This window comes from Pimephales promelas, chromosome 3 (genome assembly GCF_988280905.1).
Source record: "Pimephales promelas chromosome 3, fPimPro1.hap1.1, whole genome shotgun sequence".
Taxonomy (NCBI): Eukaryota; Metazoa; Chordata; class Actinopteri; order Cypriniformes; family Leuciscidae; genus Pimephales; species Pimephales promelas.
Genome location: NC_142771.1, coordinates 4,026,820 through 4,051,171, shown reverse-complemented (window position 1 = coordinate 4,051,171; position 24,352 = coordinate 4,026,820). Strand labels below are relative to the sequence as shown.

The window sequence follows — 24,352 nt, the reverse complement described above, 5'->3', positions numbered from 1 at the left end:
TTAAAATCAACTTTCTTCTCATACTTGGGTGTTACCCTCAAGAATGTTGTCCCATCCTCTCTTTCAGAGCCTTTTCTCTCTCTCTTTCTCTAGTATCAACACGTTATCCATTATCCAATTGTCAATTTGTCAAAAATATGTAGTCTACAGCTGGGGATTGATTAAACTAGATTGTTGTATTACCTATTATTTTTGTATTACCTATATTATAATTTATCAATATTAAGCGTTTGCACTTTTTCTGTCAGCACACAGAGCATAATAAACATGCAACTTGTTCATTATCATTAACTGTCAAACTGTTATTATTATTATTGTATTATTTGACCATTGTTATTGACTGGTTTAAGTTATTTTATTGGTATAGGTAAGGGCATGGCCTAAGGCCTAAAATGCACCAGAATGCAGGAAATCACATCTACTAAATTCAAAATTTTCTGGGGGGGGACCCCCGGACCCCCCTGTTATTCAGCCCCCCCTCCAATATTTTTCACCAGCCGCCACTGTATATATATATATATATATATAAAGAGGGTTATTTATATATATATACTTAAAAAAGCGGGGGTTAAGTTTTTGCACGTCGTGCAGAATAACACTAAAGGCACCATATATATACTTAAATATAGCTGCGAGCAGCGATGAAGTGCCAAAGCTGGCGGTACCGCCATCCCGGTGCCTTTAGGTAACTAAAGGCGCCGGGGTTGCGGTGCCACCGGCTTGGGCCCACAATCGCTGCTCGCAGCTATATTTTTATATTATTATTTATTTAAAGTGAATAAATTGTAATGAAAAATAAATTAAATTAAATAGCTAAAGTAAATCGTAAGTGGAAGTGCATCTGCAATTCATTGAATGTTCAAAATATTAATCTTTATTTAATAATTCATTACATTTATATAGCGCATTTCTCGGCACTCAAAGCGCTTTACATAGAGAGGGGAATCTCCTCAACCATCACCAGTGTGCAGCATCCACCGGGATGTTGCGACAGCAGCCATAGTGCGCCAGAACGCTCACCACACACCAGCTTACTGGTGGAGAGGAGACAGTGATGAAGCCAATTGGTATATATGGGGATGAATAGGAGGCCATGATGGACAGAGGCCACTGGGCAAATTTTGTCAGGATCCCGGGGTTACACCCCTACTCTTTCGAAAGACATCCTGGGATTTTTAATGACCACAGAGAGTCAGGACCTCGGTTTAACGTCTCATCCGAAGGACGGTGCTCTTTGACAGTATAGTATCCCCATTACTATACTGGGGCATTAGGACCCATACAGACCACAGGAGCCCCTTTTCCACCAAAGCATTTTGAGAGCCGGTTCGGAGCCGGTGCCTGCGCGTGAACCAGTACTTTGTGTTTGGACAGCCAAAGAATCGGTTCGCGGCCGGGAAAACTGGTTCCAAAGCGGCACCAACTCTTTGCTGGACTAGAACCGTTCTTTTACCACGTCATGCTTACGTCGGGGGCTGGGGCGGGTTTAGATGTGTTCTAAACATATTTTCTGACCATCCCAAAGCCAGGAGAAACAGCAGAAACACGCAAGCGTTTTTATTTATTTTTTTATTTTTTTATTTGAAACATAAGCAAAGAAGAAAACTGTCACGAAATAGAACAAATAAATGGAAAGAAAAAAGACACAAGACAGGGGTACATAACTTATCAGAAAAGATTACATATCAAACAAAAAGATTAAAAGACTTACATATTTCGATTGTTTTTAAAGTTTTCTTGGTACACGAGTTAGAGATAATCCCAAAGCAATGTACTTGCAAGCGTTTCTAGCGACGTGCACAGTGACGTAACGACGTCGTTCCCCGGGCGCTCTAGTCAGTGGAAAAACAAACAGGTTCTGAACGGGTTCGCAAGTTGAACCAACTCCGAACCAACTTTGAACCAGCACCAGTTCCGAACCAGTTCTTTTTTTGGTGGAAAAGGGGTAAGGGTGAGCACCCCCTGCTGGCCTCACTAACGCCTCTTCCAGCAGCAACCTGGCTTTCTCAGAAGGTCTCCCATTCAGGTACTAACCAGGCTCAGCCCTGCTTAACTTCAGTGGGCAACCAGTCTTGGGCTACAGGCCAGGGTGATATGGCTGCTGGCTATAGAAAAAAAATACACATTGGTTGGCCTATTCATGAGCATATATCAGCAACTACACATGTTTAGGGAATAGGGCATTATTAATATGCCATGTAAGGTGGTATGTGCTAGAAATGGGTAAACCAGTGAGTCTGCCCATTAGGTGGGGGCACCGCCATGCCAAACAGTGTACCACATTGTCCCTCAGAAACATACCCCATGTCCCCCCTTGGGCTTATTAGCAGGTGGTCACCCTACCAGCGTTCCACGGGGGCCTGCTCTGCCAGGGGTCTGGCGACAGAGCGGGATGAGAGTGCGGCACACACTGCTATTGACAAACATTTATCATAGGTTATTTTCCCAAATCGACAGATTGACAGACAGACACATTTTAAAGGTTGGAAAGGAAAATAACAATCATGAACTGTGCTCGAGAACATGCCCTGAGGAGTGATGCTGAGGTACCAATGTGATGTTTCAAGTACTGACAGCTGTCAACTGGAAAGTATGATGAATAAACACTTAGCAATGTGATAACATGAGTTTGATCGGAATGTAGGGCTGGAAAGAGTATATAAGGTGAGAACGAAGCCATTCATCATTTTCCTGAATATCGACAGGTGAACCCAATCGAAGAGGTACAGTAAGACCTTAACTACCGTATTCTGATTGATTTCATTTCTCATATTATATTCAATTTACTTATTCTGTTCACAGCATTGATTACCATTGTAATGATTTCTTGTTTGATTTAGATGATTGTCTTCCTGGTAATTTTCCTTGCTGCTCTTCTGTGTCCCTCCGTCCACAGTGAGGAGTCTTCAGAGAGTGAGTAACTCAAGTTCAACTTCATTTACTCGCATATCTAAACTCCTATTAAAACAAGCACTTAAAACTTTTTTAAGGAAGTTCTGGTGTTTCATTGGTTATATGTATTAATGCTTTCATTTACACCTAAACAGAATGGTGCTATCACGAGCCATCATGCAGTAAGTGTGGTTTATTATATTATAAAATATTCCACTGCATAAAAGTTAACATGGATCTTATTATAAAATGATACGTGTTTAAAACTTGTTCTGAAGTAGATCTTCTGTTTTGTAATAGATTTTTCAACATGGCCTCAAACTTATCCACAATCCTGCAATGGATCCAGGCAATCTCCCATTAATATCGTGACTGCAAGTGTTCAGGAAAATCCTAGCCTGAGCTCATTTAACTTCACTGGTTTTGATGACAACTCCACCTTCAAGTCAATCACGAATACAGGCAAATCTGGTAAGCAGCGCTGCGCACTGGGAACCTTGCTTTCACCACTGAGCACAACATGTCCTGGATCTTGTCTCTAAAATGCCCATTTTCTTCACAGTGGTGGTCGGCCTTGATGATCATAAAATGTCAGTGCAAGGAGGTGATCTTCCAGGTCTATACAACACTGAACAATTCCATATCCACTGGGGTAACGGCAGCTCCTCGCCTGGCTCCGAACACACTGTGGATGGCAAACGATACTCAATGGAGGTATGAATACATTTTCCCTGCACATGCACTTCATTGTCCCAAATGCATTATTTTTATCCATCTGATTCTGTTTCTCAGCTGCACATTGTGAATGTCCATTCAAAATACAATGGGAGTGTGAAAGCTGCTCTTGCTGCTAAAGACAGCACAGGAGTGGCTGTTCTTGGTTTCTTTATTGAGGTGAGCAAAAGCACATTTATTATATCGGGAGGGAAGCGCAAATCTAAAAGTATATTCATGCCTTAGTACTAAAGTGTTTTTACCTAACCAACAGGGAACCAATGAACAAAACAAACCAAAAAGTTGGGATATCCTAACATCCTTTTTGACAAATATCTCTTCTCCAGGTAAAGAAATAGTTGGTTGTTGATTGTTTACCCAGAAACGAAGACTTTGTCACTCCTCACCTTTATGTGCATCCACATTGAAACACATTTTGAAGATGTTTCAGCTGTTTTTGCAACCCGTGGGGTACAAATCAGCAATGGCATTCGGACACAAATCATGGAGAAATACCTTCTTTTGTTCTCCACGGATAAAACGAAAGTCATAAAAGGGTTTGGAACAACAATGTTGACAGATCTGACAGGCTGAGTAGTGGTGTAAACATGGCTTTGGAATGGCAACATTCCACGAAAATATTGTTAGTAATATACTTTCTAGTTCTGTCGATTGGTGTTCTTACAGGATTTGCAAACATACCTTCATTGTTAGTTAGGTTAGGAGTGATCTTTTTGTTTTTTTTAGTTTTAGTTAGCGTAGTTAATGTTAAGCGTTGAATACGCGGTAGATTTCGGTTTTGTTTCAACAATTTCAAGAGTTAGTTTTGTGGTTTCTGGGTTATCAGTTACGGGAATCGTTTTTTTATCATCTCTTCAATTTGGTGACACTTGTTTTGTTTGTATTCTATTTTATTTATATTGTTGTGTAACTTGTTCATAATGCGTTTTTTTTCTGATAAATTGTACTTGGTACTGTACCTTATTCTTTTTTATCGTTTTTTTTCCCGTTTATTGCACATGCTGTAGCAATTATATCTCACTTAAATGTTATGCAACCATACATCTAGTATCAAGCACGTAACATTTTTTATCAGAATGAATCTTGCAATTCACACCATTAACAATTTGGTATATTTTGTTCATTTCTCTTATAAAAACAACAAATTAGCACAAAATTGAAGACGGCCAAGTAGTTTTACACCCTCTTGATGTTTTTTGTGTGTGTAATTAGCTAGTTCAACATTAAACGTCATGAATCAAACAACAATGGACAGTCTGCTTGAAGGAGTGAACAGGACTAAGTATTACCGGTACCAAGGCTCTCTTACCATACCCGACTGCACTGAAGCTGTGATTTGGACTGTGTTCAAAGATCCCATCAAAGTCAGTCAGGACTTGGTAAGTCAAGGCGACTCTATAGTAGAGAAATTCATAAAAAAATCATATTCATCTATGAATGGATGGCAACATTCTTCACATGCTCAGTTAAAACCTAAAAGCCACTCAGTTGAATTTATTCCTCCAAACAGATCAACCGCTTCAGCACAACTACCTTTTTCAAAGGGAGCCCTTCAGTTCTGATGACCAACATCTTCAGAGGAGTCCAGCCCTTGAATGACAGAGTTGTGACATCACAGCCCTCAGCAGCACCCACACACACTACATCTATCATCACACTTCTCCTCTTGTCAAGTTTGTGCTGGCTGTAAAACACATATTTGGGTTTTTGTGCACACCAACATGAGCTTGTTAAATTTAATTGATTTCTATGTGAAGAAATGATCAGCTTTATTGATCATGTTTGACGATGCTTAATGTTTTCTGTGACTATTAAACTTTTGTCACTTGCATCTTCTTATCTTGATGATCCTTGACTGTTCGTAATTCTACCCATTGTATTTTTAAACTCCCAATTTGCTATCTGTCACAATAACATGAGGCCTATGATATACATTTTTTTAAAATCCAAAATAGACTGCTAATGTTTTATATGAAATTTCAACATTCTGTTAGGCTGGTTAAAACCAGACCATTCTCAGTTGTAAATGAGATATGGTCTGGTGTAACCCCTACAACCGGGTCCCACTCGACCCGCTCCGAGCGGGCCTCGAACCCGGGTCTCCGGCATGAGAGTCAGGCGATCTAACAAGAAGGCTAAAGACTGCAGCCTCTAGCGTCTGTCGCTAGAGCACCTATTGAGATCAGAGGAGTGAGGTTTACTCACACAGCAACTACTAGCTGGCCTCCGTTACACTCACCCCCCTAAACCTCACTCTCACCCGGGTCACGGCACCAATGTAACCCCTACATCCGGGTCCCACTCGACCCGCTCCGAGCTGGCCTCGAACCCGGGTCTCCGGCGTGAGAGTCGGGCGTGCTAACAAGGAGGCTAAAGACTGCAGCCTCTATTGTCTGTCGCTAGAGCGCCTATTGAGGTCAGAGGAGTGAGGTTTACTCGAACAGCTACTACTAGCTGGCCTCTGTTACACTCACCCCACTAAACCTCACTCTCATCCGGGTCACGGCACCAATGTAACCCCTCACACCCGGGTCCTACTCGCCCCGCTCCGAGCGGGCCTCGAACCCGGGTCTCCGGCATGAGAGTCAGGCGTGCTAACAAGGAGGCTAAAGACTGCAGCCTCTAGCGTCTGTCACTAGAGCGCCTATTGAGATCAGGGGAGTGAGGTTTACTCGCACAGCAACTACTAGCTGGCCTACGTTACACTCACCCCCCTAAACCTCACCCGGGTCACGGCACCAATGTAACCCCTACATCCGGGTCCCACTCGACCCGCTCCGAGTGGGCCTCGAACCTGGGTCTCCAGCATGAGAGTCAGGCGCTCTAACAAGGTTTACTCGCACAGCAACTACTAGCTGGCCTCCGTTACACTGGCAAAGCGTCATAGACTAATCATTTCCAGAGGGGCGTCACCAACAGACGTCGCGGGTAGACCTAAAACCAATCAGAGCGATGAAGGAGATGACGTATGCAGAGCGGCGGAGAAACATCTCCGAGTGTTATTCTTTGCTCGGTTTTTCACAAAAAGGAAACGTTCAAATCGCTTAAAAACAGCTGCTTCGAGGGAGTGATGTACGATGGCGGCATCCATCTTTGTAATATAGACAAGTTTCCTGGGCACTTCCGGTTTACTTCCTGATTCTGCCAAAAACTTCCGGCGCAGGATGAATAGTGGTGTAAACATGGCTTTTGGAATGGCAACATTCAACGAATTCCCATTCCACATCCAAAGTAAGGTAACATCATGGGCGGACAACATGCCGATATGGCCCATGCTTTGTATGGGCAAAACTAGAGATTAGGGTATTTTATTAATTCTGGACATAACATTTTCGCTTGGCCTACGGTAATAATATCATAACATTTATGATCACTGATTACGAGCAAGGTAACAAAATCTACAGTTTAAGGCAGTAACTTGTAAGCACACAGCACAAGACAATTGTATGTAAAATCAACAAAGACTTTATTAAACTATTCTAATACACATAAACTAATCTAACGAAAATATACATTCATTCAAACAGTGACAGAAAAGGTAATGTAATTAACAGAGTATGAATGGAGTCCAAAATTTCTAGCATTAGCCACTATTTCTTGACCGCAACCTGAGAGAATCAAAATACTAGTAATTCAACCTTCGTTCGTTTGCTTAATAGGACTTGCACCAGTTCAGCATTACATTTGCATTTATTCGTTTAGCTGACACTCAGTTCTTCTCTCTCCTCCTTCACTTCTCGCAGTTCTTCTCTCTCCTCCTTCACTTCTCTCAGTTCTTCTCTCTCCTCCTTCACTTCTCTCAGTTCTTCTCTCTCCTCCTTCACTTCTCTCAGTTCTTCTCTCTCCTCCTTCACTTCTCTCAGTTCTTCTTTCTCCTCGCTCTCCTCCATCGGGTCTGAAATGAAAGAATTTTTATTGTCAGTACAAAAAAGGTTAACAAAAGTAATATGAAGTTAAATGACATAAAAAGAGCTTCAAAATAGTCATTTCCCTAAATGAGGTACACTGATCTTCTAATAATTATTTTTCAAATGTTATAGACACAAATGCCATGTTTCTGTAAGAACTGTTAAATACATTTGATGAAATGACACAATTATCTAATGTAATATTTGCATTATAGCATATACAATAGTGTCGTAATGTTGATACCAATGTTTTAATAGATATTTAGTTTATTTTACTTAAAACCTTTTAATTATTACAGTCCAGTCAAACTATAAAACTTTAATTCCCATGATACTAGTAACATGATCAACATACTAGTAATTCAACCTTCGTTCATTTGCTTAGTAGGACTTGCACCAGTTCAGCATTACATTTGCATTTATTCATTTAACTGATGCTTTTATCCAAAGCGACTTACAATTGATATACAGTAGAGATCAAAATTAGAGAACAACATACAATTTCCTACATTTCAAGGTCACTGCTTAGTCCTAGTTAGAGTTAACCTAAAAGGAGCAGAAGGGACGTTAGTTTTAGCATATTTCATAAATTAAATATATTTAACTACAATATATAAAACTTAAACGAGTAAATTAAAAAAATAACTCTGGTCAAAATTAGAGAACTCTTTCAGATACCTCCAAGTTATTGGTGTTTAATGTGGCTCCTGGTGCTAATTTCCTTAATTATCTGCTACACCTTATTTAACTGGCAGCAAACTTTCCAATTTTAACTGACTTTGCAAGATGGCAAGCCGATCTAAGGTGACTGAATCCCTACGACACCAGGTTGCACAGATGAAGGTCAAAGGGATGACCCTTTCAGCTATTGCAACAGAAATTGGTCGTTCCAAATCTGTGATTTCTTGAATATTGAAGCTATACAAAGATACTCATTCATTCAAGTCCCCCAAAAAGGCTGGTCGTCCACGTAAGACAAGTGCACGAGAGGATAGGAAGATGCGGAGACTTTTAATCGGGAATCGGTTCAACACTGCAGCTGGAATTGCTCGCCAGTTCAGAGCTGAACACAGTAAGGATCTGTCTCGACATACAGTGTCTCGTCGTTTAAGAGAATTTGGACTGAAAGCTCACTCTGCAGTGACCAAGCCTCTCATCAGCAGAAAGAATCAAAAGGCTAGACTAAACTTTGCTGAGGAACATGTCATATGGACCGAGGAGAACTGGTCAAAAGTTCACTTTAGCGATGAAAGTAAGTTCAATTTATTTGGGTCCGATGAGAAACATTATGTTCGGCGTCAAATTGGGGAAAGATTGAACCCAAAGTGCGTAAAGAACTCAGTCAGGGGTGGAAGAAGAAGTGTCATGGTTTGGGGGATGTTTTCTGCCACAGGAGTTGGGCCTATTATACAGCTACATGGCAGGGTGAATGCAAATGTTTATCAGAACCTCCTTCGGCAACATGCGGTTCCTTTCCTGCAAGCATCTCCCAATCAGCCTGCAATTTTAATGCAAGACAATGCCCCGTGTCACACTGCAAAACGGGTAAAGCAGTTCCTTGAAGCTCAGAAAATTGAAATAATGAAATGGCCAGCCCAGAGTCCTGATCTAAACCCGATTGAAAATCTTTGGAAAATCCTTGGTGATAAAGTTATGGCTAAGAAACCCACTACAGTTACTGAACTGTGGAAAAACTGGAAGAAGAGTGGACCAAGATCACACCAGAGCTGTGTGAGAATCTAGTGATGTCTTGTGGCCGCAGATGTGCTCAGGTCATTCAAAGCAAGGGCCTCTACACTTCCTATTAGATTTTGACTGCTGTAAGCCTCAAATTTGAGTTGTAATGCTTTCTTTTGTGCTGCAATGGTTATGGTTCTCTAATTTTGATCGCTGTGTTTTCCACAAAATAAAGGTTTTTGTTGAAGTACCTTGCTTGTTTTGTGGAAAAAAGCAATTAGAACAAGGGTATACCAATAGTGAATATTCCTTCAAATTTCAAGCAATGAAGTAACAACATTTCTGAAATTAATCAAGTGTTTTTTAATTGTTCTCTAATTTTGATCTCTACTGTATATGTCAGAGGCCGCACGCCTCTGGAGCAACTAGGGGTTAAGTGTCTTGCTCAGTGTCTCACATACCCCTTTTCCACCAAGGCAGAGCTGGTGCTGGTTCGGAGTCAGAGCCTAGTTTCAAATCGGTTCTTTTTTTTTTTTTTCGACCACCAAAGCACCAGCTCCGAACCAGTAAAAGTGGTTCTTAAGTAACACCAAATCATTGCTGGTCTAGAAGTAAGAACCGCTTACGTCAGCAGCTGGGGGCGGGGTTACCTTGACAAACAAGACGAATAGAAACTTGTAACCGCCATTTTTTAAATAGCAGCTAATCATGCTAATAGCAGCTCGATTGTAATCTCCGTTAATGCAAGTTACGGCCAGCTGCACGAACGTGCTGTATTCGCCATGTTTGGATACCGATGTAGGTTTGCAAAGGCATGAGCATAAATAGTAACGCAACAACCGCCATTGGTGATGGAAGGCTTGTTCGAGATGCATCGGAGCAGGGTGGACTGATCGGACCTGCGGGAGTGTTTGAAGAGTTTACGACTCCTCCTGCTTTTAAATCGAATCTTTTTCTAATGTTTTTCACTCTGCTGGAGTGACTCTGAGAGGGTTTTTTGAAGAGCATGTAAGTGTACACACTGGATGATGAAAATGTCCAAACAAAATCAAAGCAAGATCAAAAGTCACTGCAATAGTTAGGCAAAAAGCAACGCAGAGCTGCTTGTCATTGGGTTATAAGTGTGTCCATCCGAGTGTCCTTCCAAGTGTGTCAGCCATCAGATATTGTCTTGGACGGGACCTCGTGCATGAGAATTGACGTCGTCCATAGCAACGATGACTCACTCTTAGTTTAGGAGTTGTCATTTTTCCTTACTAAGAGTAGGTCTGAGAGGCATTGTGAATAACCTTTAAGAGAAAACTCCTAGCTAAAATATTTTAGTGCGATTTAGGAGTACTCCTAGTGGTAAGATAAAATTCTTTGTGAATACGGCCCCAGGATAAAGGAGAATTAACAAGCCTATATGACGCTTTTCCACTACACAGTACCAGCTCGACTCGACTCGCCTTTGTTTGGTTTTCCACTGTGTAAAAGTTGTACCTGTACCTGCTTTCGGGTACTTTTTTGTACCACCTCCAGCGAGGTTCTGAGTGAGCTAAGGCGTTACTAAAATCATGTCACGCGAAAACAATGCCGACTGCTGATTGGTCAGATAGAATCATCACCATTCACATCATTACACACGCCAGATGGAGTATCCAGAGTAACCCTGCTATTTTTAAATAGTTTGGCCAGAGATAGTCATTACACTTACACTATTATTGTGACAACTCGGAAGAATACGCCGTGGTCAAACGAGGAGGTGCAGACTTTCTTTTGTTTGGTTGCTGAAGAGAGGATCCAGCAAAGCTTGATAGGGCAACGAGGTACGAAAGGCACCACTATGACGACCGGGTACTATTTGTGGCGGTACTGTATGCAATGGAAAACGAAGCGAAAAGCGAGCTGAGTCAAGCCGAGGCAGGTTTTCCATACTGGTAATGGAAAAGCGGCATATGATAAGAGAGACATGCAGACGTGAGCCTGAGACACGTTCACTTAGCCTGGATGCCAATCCGAACTCTGCACACAACATTTTTTGGTCGGGAAGTTCGGTCTGGACTCGATCCATTGAGGGGTAATTATGATCAGGCAAAAAAAGATCGGGCCAATCAAATTGCCAGCGCGGGCTTTAAACAATGGACAGATGATCTGCAAGGACGTAATCATCACGTTATCAAAGAGTGCTTAACTGGTTTCCCTCAAAGATGACTGCAGCTGGAGAATTGAGATGTATAGATCACGTCTGTTGTTAAATAAATCGACAGCGCATTAATTTTAATAGACAAACAGAGAACTGCAATCAAGGCATTTGTCGACCGGAAAGATATTTTTGGCGTCCTTCCTACATGATTCGGCAAAAGTGTAACTTATCAGCTGGCTCTGACGGTCGCTAAGAAGATGGGACGTAATGAAAAGCCTGTGGTCGTTGTGGTTTCTCCTTTGGTCGCACTCATGGAGGACCAAGTAAAAGAAGCAACACTCGTTATTTTACTTCTAAAATAAGTAAGTTCTGTAGTCGACAACTGTGCTATGCAAAGTATTTGACTTATTGCGTTGCTCTGATTGGTTGTAGATCTACCGACTATCCAATTGAGTGCAGTTTTTTTTCCCTGGTTCGGTTAAGACACGCCTCATAATCAAAGCCATACAGAGAGGTATCAGACTCATCAGTATCAGACAATGAAGATCCTCATGTGTTTCTTAAAGTTTCCTTTATCCATAAAGCTCTTCCCGAATTGATCACATGTGTAAGGTTTCTCTCTGGTTCTCCCATCAGGTCTAAAGGCCCGTTCACACTAAAGGCTAATTTATACTTCTGCGTAGGGTGCGCGCAGTAGGTATGGCGTAGGTCCCATACCGCGTACACTTCGCCGTAGCCTGACACGCACCTCCTCAAAAATGTAACTACACATCGCGACGACGCGGACCGCAAGATCTGTGATTGGTCGGCTTGGTAGCGTCGTATTTCCTCATACGCATTTCCGCACGTACCTTCTCACGCATTTCCACACGTACCATCTCCTCCGACGTCTGCTCTCATTTCTGCCTTTCAGTTTTAGTAATTTCACTAAAATGAACTGTTTTTCCACCTCAATAAGCTCTAACTCCAACATGATCCGCTCTCTTTCAGTCGCTACTGCTTGTAGTAACCTAAAAGCTTTTTGTTTTGGGAACACGATCGATATCCTTAAAAGACGAGAGGACTTGGGAGCACATCTAAACAGTGAATCTAGCAAGTCTAGTGTAATATGTGGATTTAGCTGACGAAGTCAATGATGGGATATAAAATCATCGACTAGTACTTCAGCAATGTTGTCAACTAGCGCTGGATAGCCTACCTGAGGTAATTTGAGGTGACTTGTCAAAGAGTGGAGGATTTTTTTGTACCTCGACGATTAACTTCTCTGCAATGTCATTTGCCATTTTAAATGCGCGATTCTGATTGGTTGTCAGTGTTTTATCGTTGGACAGCTGGAAAAAAAAATCGTTCTGAAAGTGATCCCAACGATATCGTTCCTCATATCTTTATCGTTATAGCTCTGGTGTGAACTCTGTTATTCTTTGATATAAAGAACGATTTTTAGAATTATATCTTTATAGTTATCGTGCTTGGTGTGAAAAGGCCCTTTAAAGAAACATTAAATCATGTGACATTTCAAATGAGAGAAACTTTGTGAAATAAAAAGATCAAGTCAAGATCACTGATGAGTTCAGTAGTAATTTTAAACCAATCAAATCTGGTTCGAGGAAAGGTCAATTTCACATTTAGGAAACTGGACATTTGTATGTTCTTGGAATGTTACAAATCAACGTTCGTAGAATTTTTAAGTTAAATTGAAATTGTTGAAAGTACGTTTGAGGAGCATTATTCCTTTTAAAATACATTCCTCTAACTTCAAGAAAACTGGAAATAATTTACGTTCCCAGAACCAACATTCTGAATATTTGGAGAACGTTCTTATTAAAAAAAAAAGTCTGTAAGCTGGGGAACTACTTACCGTGATTGCTGTGATGTGGTTTCTCCACTGAATGGATCATCATGTGTTGTTTCAGGTGAGTTTTAATAGAGAAACTCTTTCCGCACTGATCACACGTGTGCGGCTTCTCTCTGCTGTGGATCTTCTCATGTGTTTTCAGATGTGTTGATCGACTAAATACCTTGTCACAGTGTGAACACTTGTAAGGTTTTTCTCCAGTGTGGATCATCTCATGTGTTTTCAGAGTTGCTGACTGACTGAATCTCTTGTCACAGTGTGAACACTTGTAAGGTTTTTCTCCAGTGTGGATCCTCTCATGTATTTTCAGAGTTGCTGACTGACTGAATCTCTTGTCACAGTGTGAACACTTGTAAGGTTTTTCTCCAGTGTGGATCTTCTCATGTGTTTTAAGACTTCCTAATCGACTGAATCTCTTGTCACAGTGTGAACACTTGTAAGGTTTTTCTCCAGTGTGGATCTTCTCATGTGTTTTCAGATATGATGACTGATTGAATCTCTTGTCGCAGTGTGAACACTTGTAAGGTTTTTCTCCAGTGTGGATCTTCTCATGTGTTTTCAGATATGATGACTGATTGAATCTTTTGTCACAGTGTGAACACTTGTAAGGTTTTTCTCCAGTGTGGATCCTCTCATGTGCTTTCAGATGTATTGACTGATTGAATCTTTTGTCACAGTGTGAACACTTGTAAGGTTTTTCTCCAGTGTGGATCCTCTCTTGTGTTGTCACTTCTGCTGACTGATTGAATCTATTGTCACAGTGTGAACACTTGTAATGTTTTTCTCCAGTGTGGATCCTCATGTAAATCTCAAAACTATGTTTGTTTGTGAAACTCTTTCTACACTGAGTGCAGGTGAAAGATTTTTTTGCTCTTCTTTTCTTCAAAAATGTATTTTTAGTCTTTGAGCAACTAGAGGGTTTTCCTTCTTCCTCCACTTCACTCAGTTCTTCTCTCTCCTCGCTTTCCTCCATCGGGTCTGACATGAAAGAATTTTGATTGTCAGTACAAAAAAAAGGTTAACAAAAGTAATATGAAGTTAAAGGATAACAAATAGTCATTTCCATAAATGAGGTACACTGATCTTTTAATAATTATTTTTTTAAATGTTATAGACACAAATCCCATGTTTTCGTAAGAACTGTTAAATACATTTGATCAAATGACACAATTATCCAATGTAATATTTGCATTATAGCATATACAATAGTGTTGTAATCAATGGCGCCACCAGGGGGTGGCCGACTCCTGGCCACCCCATTGGCCACCCCATTGGCCACCCCAATGGCCACCCCATTGGCCACCCCAATGGCCAGTATTAATTTTTGTAGCATCAGTTATGCATTTTATAAATAAGTCAAAAATATTCTTAAGTAAAAGAAGACGGGGAATTATGTGTCGTGACGGGCTTTTTAAGTGCCAAATGGTATACTGTTATAGCAGCTTTTAGGTGCGTTTTTGCCACGTTCGGACAGGCAGGGATGCAAACAGCGCGCTTTTCGGCACCTCCCGCTTTTTTTACGTCAGTTTGGGTGACAAAGTCATCTGAAGTCATTCCATAGCTTAATGTGAGGGACAGAACAGAAGTATATTTACATCATTAAAGTATAGACTCGTTTTCCCTCCTCTGCGGCTGTCATCATTCTCCATTCATATTCAAACAGCACGCGCGCCTCTTGGATGCACGGTAAAACTCTCTCCAATATGATATATTGACATTATAAATGCATGATCTGTAGATAAAAGTCTGTATATTCGCATAAAATTACTTTATTTTCTTGGAGTTTGTTGCTGTTTTTAAACGACTCACTACCGTGTTCTGTTAGATCACACATACATATCACAAGGATTATGAATCGGCATCAAACGCACAATAACTGTGAAACAAAGGAACAAATCGCACTTGGATTTGTGCGCTCAACATTTCTTCGATTTGTGACATGAGCTTTTAAATGCACACTTATGAAGCGCAGTGCTGCTGCACTCTGTGACTCCATGTTGCTTTGAGCACATCATTCTGCACCCGCGATGCGCATACACGCTGTGTGCTCTCTGTTTTTCATGTAATCATGGGTTTGCGCACTGAAATATTATTAAAAGCCAATATATTTTGTTATACCTAGCCTGCTCAATACATTTTAAATAAGCATAATTTAATTGTATATAATTTATTTGTAGTTTAGGCTATGCACTTCTGAATTCTTGACATTAATATATAAATATAAAATTGTGACATGATTGCCTGATTGAATTTTAAAAGAGAACTAATAGTAATTTGTTTTATTAACATATTTAGATTTTATAAAATTACTGTGCAGATTTTTTCAATAATTACTTTTTGCTGCTGATGTATACACTCATTAAGTGTATTAAAAATTCATAATACATTTATGTAATATTTAAATGTGTTAAATGTAATCTTACACTGCAAACTAATAACTTAAAAATGATTAAATTCATCACAATTATGTAAGTATCTGGAAATTTGCTGTGGGGCAAGGACCCTTATATATCATATAATATATATCATTATACAATGTAATATATATTAGTTGGGCCCTACTAATATCATTAGTAACATTAAATATTACACAATAAACCAAAGTATATCAGTAGGAGTTTCCTTAAGTCTTTCTGATAGTTTTCTACAGGCTGGTTTATTACAACAGTAGAAAACAATTCTGAAATTATGGTTTATACTGTAGTTTTGGTGTGCCACCCCAAGATTTTAACTGGCCCCATCTGGCCACCCCTACGAAAAATTTCTGGAGGCGCCACTGGTTGTAATGTTGATACCAATGTTTAGATTGATATTTAATTTATTTCACTTAAAACCTTTTAATTATTACAGTCCAGTCACACTAGAACTTTAATTCCCAATGACTCCCATTCATTCGCATGTGAACGTGGGACATCAGAAACACAAGTGGAACGCCAATTATTGGTCATTTATATCTTAATTTACAGTCCCTGTAAAGGCAATTCTACAAAAAAATTCTAAACACATTATAAATGTTATAAATGTATTGCTAAAACATATTACAAAGACAGCGAACTGTGAAGTACTGAAATACAGAGTTAGACCGTTAAACAGTTTTTCACCTTTGCTATTTTACGTTTTTTTTTTGGGCTAAAACGGGGCTCGATGACGCACTGGAGCCCATGAGCTCGTGGACACGCCCCTACTTGATGACGCACTGAGGCCAGGCCATTGAGGCTGATCTCTCCCCTAACAATAGAGCGCATTCGCCGCTCAATCGCGAGTTACTGTCAGTACTATTAGTTACTACAGTCTAGTGTTGTGACGGTGAGGATATTTTCTCACCGGTTAATCGACGTGTGACAACACCGGTAATACCGGTGTCACCGGCGGGGGCTTTTAAATCGCTAATTTAAAGGCAAACGTAAAATGCGCACGTTTTCACGGGCATACATAACGGTGCGGTAGTGCGGGAAAGAACTGTTGTTATTGTGCCCTGAATACGCGCTAGTTTGAAAACAAAACTAACTTTTGATTGACAGACATGTGATCTGACCATCTGAAAATCCACCATTTTTGTCCAACAAAGCAGTCAGGAGAGTTATAGAATAACGTGGCTTTATCAGGCAATCTGTCACGACACATTAAAGAGCCACAAAACGGTAGGCCTATTTATTGTTTGATTTTCTTTGACTGACCAAATTTGAAAGTAGACTGAAAGAAAGAAGACTGTTTCATATTAAATATTACCTGCTCGGTCCTGTCTGTCAACGCGTTGTCAGTGTCCTCTATTTTTCACTGCTTGAGAACATGGGTTGAATCCGAAATCGCCCCCTAAACCCTCATTTACTAGGCCTATTCCCTACATTAGTCCACTAATACTGTTCACTTGAAGGAGTGAATGAGAAGGAGTAAGTAAAAACGAGTGAGCAAATTCGGACAGCCGTTGCTGACAGAGACGCGATCTGTCACGCGTCCCGTTTTCTCAAAAATCTCTACGTTCGTTTAATACTGCTCTTATGGACATTTTTGCATAATTTGTGTGTTATGGTTTGTTCAAGCCCGAAAGAGAACTCGATACCAATGCGCGTCTTTTCTGTGGGTCGTGTGTGTGTGTTAATAGGCAGGATTTAACGACTACTGCGTAATTGCGTTCAATATTTTTAAGGCTTTAAATTTTTTTATTTATTTTTTTTCACATGCCAACCACAGTGGTGATGTCATGAAACCGGTGTAGCGACTTAACACCAGTAACACCGACTACTGTAGCAAGCCTACTACAGTCTACAGTTTGCTAGCTAGCGATGCCTTCGACACGGAAATGCATAGGCTACTACCTGTAGAAAACAGATCGGTGTCTTGATTTAAATTTCCTAAAAACGATCACATCAAGAAGAGGTCGATTAATTTTGTGTAGAGCCAACCTTGATGAAGACAGTTCACTTTGTGTATACAGGCGGCGCCATCTTTGGAAAACAGTCTCGATAAGTCGATCCCCGAACGACCTGCTGAGTGATCTGAACTGTATGAACGGCGTTCGGGGATCGACTTATCGAGACTATTTTCTAAGACGGCTCCTGTCTGTATACACGAAGTGAACTGTCTTTATAAAGTATCTTCTTATTAAACGGTCTGTACACTTACAAAGTTCTCAATGCTCTGTTTTGCATGTATGGACCCTCATTATGTTACTGTGTTAGTGTGGGGCTATTTTGAGCCTTGTTAGTGGTATAAACTAGCGATTTCTTTTTACTTAGTAAATGCCCCCAGTACTAGCATTATACGCTAAACAGTTTTTAGAGATAAAACTCTTTACATTCGATTATTATTATGAATAAATCAAAAGAAGGGCTGTACAAATCAGATATAGATACGGACTAGTGCCTGTGAATATTAAAGCTTAGAAAGTGTAAGGCTGAAATAACCTCAGATACTTTAATCTTCTGAGATACGTGAACATGAATGTTCTCCAGCATCATGAATGAATGAAGAATAAACACCAACCTCTTTGTTCTTCAGGATCTTCAGTGTGTTTCATTCTGCAGGGTTCTAGATCACTCATGTTCTTACTGTCCTCTTTAATAAACTCAGTCTTTGCAGATTTCAGCTCTTCCTGATGCTCTGATGATCGTCTTCACTTGCAGCTGATGGGAATTTACAGCATTTATAGGGGAATTAAAGTGGGAGGAGCTTCACTGATGATGTAATTGCTGTGGGAGGAGCTGATGTGCCAAAATCAAAATTATATATCACTTACTGAGTTTGTTTTAATAGGGTCAAAGGCCAGAAGTTTAATTTTAGAGTGATATTAAATTTATTTATTTATATACATAGAAAACCCAGTAAATGCAAGTTTAATGTTTGAAACAACTTTAGTGAAAACAAAATGCCAGAAAAATAGGTGAAATAATGTTGGATTCATTCAGCATTACATAACAATTATTCTTTAAGTATAATTACTTTTTTTAAAAACTTATAAAAGAATAAGAGATTATACTATATGTAATTATATTTAAATGATAAAAAACAAAAAAGTGGTTTGAAAGATAGTGGCAAAAGTATTACACTGAAAATTAATAAGTATGTTGGAGCTGCACTATAATAAAATCAAACTACTCTGCACATTTAAGCACACACACACACACACACACACACACACACACACACACACAGATAAATATATAATAATGTTAGAATTAGAAATAAAACTCTCTTTACGATAGACAGACATATATATATATATATATATATATATATATATATATATATATATATATATATATATATATGCCTGTCTATCGTAAAGCAATTGTTATTTCTAATTCTAACATTATTTGATTTCTTTAAAAAAAAATAATGGCATATATCTAGAAAAGTAGTAAAGAACTGTAAGAAAAACATTTAAAAGCATAAAAGACAAACAAGATGCTAAGCAACAAATCCCCTCAGTCTGATGACACCAATGAAATGAGATTTAAGTGACAATTTACAGGAGATCTGAAGACATCAGCATAATAAATGAGGTGAAAACAGGAACTATTGTCATGAAATCTAGAGAGTTTTCAGCAGATCTGTTAATGTTGATGAGTCTCAGACTATCAACAGTCATTCAACAAGCCATTCAGCACATTATTTGAGTCAGGATACATGACAAAAGCCTGTAAAACTGCTCTACCCATGGGGATAAAAAATGGTAAGTATAGGTCTACTTACTGCCAGAAAAATTTAAGTGATAAGTTAATAATTAGTTAACTTGAAGTGTGCTATTTTAGAACAAATATTTTTTTACTAAGTATATTTTAGTTGTAATTTAATTGTTGTAGAGCACAACTTTAAGTGTAGCTATTTAATGTACATTTGTGAGCTAAATTGAAACAACTTGGAGTATACTTACTCTTATGTAAAAAGTATACTTTAAGTAATATATACTATAAGTAAATGCCTGTAGGGACTAATTACATGGTTGATTAGATAAATTAAGGTGCACTTTATTTGTGTTACAAGGACATTACAAATTCATTACGAGTGTCTTCAAAACATACAAGCAATATAGCATAAGTGTATTATATTTGAGTAAAAAGCATGTGCTCAGTCACCTATGTATAGGTACAGTATGTGGACATATCAATAAATAGCGGCCGCCATTGTGTTCCAAATCTCTGTGCCGGATTTTACTGAATAACTCTGAGCGGGTCTCCTCAAATGCGCTGTTTTTATTGACTCACTCTCACTGTGGGAATCCTTGATTATTTTTAGCCAATCACATCATTAGGGTTTTCGACTGCACATTTGTTTTACATTTTTTTCTAGTCACATGTTTGTGGTGTGCTGTACAAAATTTCGTGGCCATTTAAACTCCCCCACTTTTTTTTATGATGACCGACATTGAACGTTACCTGTAGAAGAGCTGTCAAAATGCAGGGCGTCGTGTAGGCTACAATCAACATGTGTGGTCTCCTCCACTTTATTTCCTCCACCAGTGTTAGTTTTGTTAGTATATTCTTACACAACTGGAAATAGCATGAATCAACCAAAATCCATCTTTTAAATTAAAGGGTTAGTTCACCCAAAAATGAAAATTCTGTCAGTATTTACTCACCCTCATGTTGTTCCAACCCCGTAAGACCTTCGTTCATCTTCGGAAAACGAATTAAGATATTTAAGATATTAAAATCGCTCCTGCATACAGTCCATAGGCTTCTTGAGGGACTGGCTCTTGCCGTCCCCGAAAAGTCATAAAAGACATCGTTAAAATAGTCCAAGTGACTACAGGGGCTCAATCTTAAGTTTATCAAACGACGAGAACACTTTTGTGTGCAAAAAAACAACAAAAATAACGACTTTATTTCAACTATTCGTTTATTTCTCCCTCTGCGCGAGTCAGCTAACTAGTTTAATAGCGTAAGCTTCTGTTATTGTACGTCACACGCATCACACACACATGACCAGCGTCGACCAATAGTGAGCCTACGTGTGACGTAGCTCTACGCATTCACACTACGTTAACGGACTATAGGCTTATGGAGAAGGAAGTGAATAGTTGAAATAAAGTCGTTATTTTTGTTGTTTTTTTGCGCACAAAAGTGTTCTTGTCGTTTGATAAACTTAAGATTGAGCCCCTGTAGTCACTTGGACTACTTTAACGATGTCTTCAATTACTTTTCGAGGACAGCAAGAGCCAGTCCCTCAAGAAGCCTATGGACTGTATGCAGGAGCGATTTTAATATCCTAAATATCTTAATTTGTGTTCCGAAGATGAACGAAGGTCTTACGGGGTTGGAACAACATGAGGGTGAGTAAATACTGACAGAATTTTCATTTTTGGGTGAACTAACCCTTTAAGGATACATCATTTTCCTTGGATCGTTGTTTTCCATTCAATTATTTGTATATTCAACAACTGCTTGTCAGAAAAATACAATAAAAGATAGGCCAAATCAGTCTTTATGTGTGTTAAATTACGGCACGTTAGATCCAAATAACTATATGAAACCCATCTCCACAGAAAATTTCATTAAGATATCTTGAATATTGAAAAAGTTAAAAAAACGACTTGTTTTCGCTCACACTAAATTCTATTGTTTTCACCTTAGAAATGAGACAATACATGTTTGTAACTTTCATCATACTTGACATATTTACTTTTTATTTATTTTTTAAAGGGGGTACCCAGGTCTTTCCACATATGCTATCCATTTGTCTATTTGTTGAGTTTTAATTTTTTGTCCACATACCTACTATGTATAAAAAATTGCCAGTAAAAAAACAAACAAACAATCAAACAAACAAAAAAGTAAGTGAGGTACGGATTAACATTAAATACTCTTTTCCGTTCATTAGTTAAATACTGATACCGATAATGTTCTGGGAGACCTGCTACTATGGTAACGAACTACACTTTTACATGCCTCTGATTGACAGATAAATCATGCAATCGTATTTCACTGTTGTTGAGTTTTTTTCAGCTTTGTACAACATTTGCTTCATACATTTACTGCAGTTTAACTGTATTGTTAAAGAGGGCAAGCTTATCATTTAACTGAGCTGTGAATGCGTTTTAGACACTTACATTGTTCTTCCTCCGTCAGTGCAAAAACTCCGTCCATGTTATGAGCCGAGTTTTTATTTCCTTTAACTGCTCAGTGCTCTGGTATTATCAATGGGATTACGTATTTCAGGTGTTGCTATTCACGTTTAAAATCAGAATATTAGCATAGCTCACTTACATTCACTGAAATATTGAAACGTTCGCGATACTGAGACAAAACACGAGCGCCAGTGATTGAATGTCAACAACGCGCGGTTTGAACGTCCCGCCCCCCAACCGAACAGAAAGTTTTGATTGGTTTTGCACCCAAGTCAGACCTGTCTGTTATTGGCTTGAAGTGCTTCAGATCTGTCTGTTATTGGCTGAAGTGCTTCAGATCTGTCTGTTATTGGCTGAAGTGCTTCAGATCTGTCTGTTATTGGCTGAAGTGCTCCAGATCTGTCTGTTATTGGCTAAAGCGCTTCAGATCTGTCTTTTATTGGCTGAAGTGCCTCAGATCTGTCTGTTATTGGCTAAAGCGCAGTACTCCACCCTTGTAGTTGAAGGGTGTAGTCCGCACCTCTGTCAAAGTGCTTCCATAGTATGGAGGACCAAGAAAATTTCCTGCAGAAATTAAAAATGAATAAATGGAAAAATAAATGTAATAAATGGATAAATAAATGTGATAAATGTTTAAATACATGTGAGAAATTTATGAAAAAAAATATTAATAAAAAAATAAAAAAGGAATAAACGACTTGATATAATAAATTATTCATTTTTAATCAAATTCATTTTTGTGTTTTTTTATACATTTTTAAATAAATTAAAAAATCGTTTTAACTTTATTTAAATTAATTATTTATTGATTTATTTTTATATTTATAGATTTATTCTTATGTTTATTGTTTATATTAACTTATTTATGCATTAATTTATTTATAGATTTATTTATTTCCACATATATTTACTTTTAGATTGTTTAATTTACTTTTACATTTCCATGTGTAACATAGAAATGAGGAAGGCGGTCCGTTGTAGCTTCAGTGCATCATTAGCTGCTTTCCGACCGGAGGGACTTTTGCAGTTCCTAGAACCTAACGTTCCTATAACCCTTTTTTTCTCGCGTTCCGACCGGACTAAATTGGGGATTTTTTAGTTCCTCAGACCGTAGTTCCTATAACTCTTTCAGTACCTAGTCTAGAGCGAGGACTTTTTTACTTCCCTTTCCCTAGATCTACGTTGATTGGTTCAACTTATAAGCCATGCCCACTGTCAACACGGAAATTGTAGCGCGCTGTCTGCCATACGCTGTGTGTTTTTGCAAAACATTACAACGAGGATTAAGACAAACGCATTCAACCAGCCAATTGCTAATGCTAGCTAAACTTACCCGTCATTTTGTTTGCCTCCTGCGCTCAGCTCTTTTATCTTCTTCCATCATATTACTTATTATCATATTACGCTGGAGCATTCGTCTTCAGTGTTTCTCTGTACAGAACTCAAGCATAATCTTTAAACGCCGCCGTTCATTCTCCGTTATTAAGGTCCCGGCAAGGCAGAATAGGAACATTGCAATAGCCTCCTCCATGCTGGTTTGTTGTTGTTGTATGTGGCCGCAAGACCGTCGCCGGGCTTGCGTTAACCCTCCTACCGGTTCCTATGGCCACTTGGCCAGTGCGAACGCAAGCAGCAAAACCGAGTTTGGGGGAGAGTAGTTCTTAGAACTGTTTAGAAGTGGACAGTTCCTATAACTAAGTTCCTGTAACTACTTGGTCGGAAAGTGGCTAATGTGATCCCTCTCAGCAGCATCTTCGTCATCCATCTCAGCAGCGCCATCAACGAGTGTGGAACCATCGACATCAGACAGGTTTTAGGACACCCTGGCTGTGTTCGAAATCTCCACCACTGCTCCCTACCCCCTATGTAGGGATACATTGAGTGCACTATATAGGGTATAATAATCATTACTATACATTCGGACAGCACTACAAAATGGCGAGCTCACTATATAGTCCACTATATAGTGAGAAGTGGGAGATTTCGGACACAGCCCCTGAGTCAGACACCCAGTGGATGGTTGGTTTTCTAGATTAATGATTGTTCTGTTATAAAAACTGACTAGATCTTGACTGTAAATAACTTAAATGGTTACTTTTCTCAACCACCAATGGCTTCTATGAAAATCATGCCCCAAATAGTGGTTATTGTAAGCGCTATCCACCTTTTTCTGCTCTAAACAATGCGCGCTGCCATGACGACGACTTCGGTTGTCAACTTCCGGTTCGAGTCTGGTCTATGCTTTTTTGCCATGTGTTTTAGATTGTGTCATACCCACATCGCTAAACTAAATTGGAAAAAAAAAAAAACATTCATCAAATGTGATCTGATCACGTTATTTTTTATTACATCACAGAATGAACAACAAAATGAACGTTTTTCTTTGCTTCATAACTTCCAAAGGATAGCTGATGCATGACTGCACGATCTCCTAATTCAGCAATGAACATCCGACAGTTTCGATCACTCCGACTGCTGCAGAATAACAGTAGGCTACTATAAGGTTAGGCTGGTTAACCCTTTGACTCCTGTCTACCTCTGCTTTCAAAGATGCATAGTCTAGCTATATATTTCTGGTTTGGCTATAGATAGCT

The 24,352-nt window shown here is 39.2% G+C and overlaps 1 protein-coding gene across 2 annotated transcripts; it reads right to left on the bottom strand.

Annotated features, from left to right (window-relative positions):
* Positions 1 to 7,036: 7,036 nt before the first annotated feature.
* LOC120475433 (uncharacterized) lies at positions 7,037 to 21,975 on the bottom strand. Of its 2 annotated transcripts, XM_039666127.2 has the most exons (4): positions 21,741 to 21,975; positions 18,176 to 18,315; positions 13,196 to 14,170; positions 7,037 to 7,522 (listed from the first exon to the last, which is right to left on the bottom strand). In XM_039666127.2, exons 2-4 carry the CDS (start codon positions 18,231 to 18,233, stop codon positions 7,326 to 7,328), a joined length of 1,230 nt encoding a protein of 409 aa, XP_039522061.2. In that variant the 5' UTR covers positions 18,234 to 18,315; positions 21,741 to 21,975; the 3' UTR covers positions 7,037 to 7,325. The 2 variants fall into 2 exon arrangements, with proteins under 2 accessions (XP_039522061.2, XP_088985290.1); XM_089129164.1 differs by lacking the exon at positions 21,741 to 21,975 and having other exon boundaries at positions 18,176 to 18,438.
* Positions 21,976 to 24,352: the final 2,377 nt, after the last annotated feature.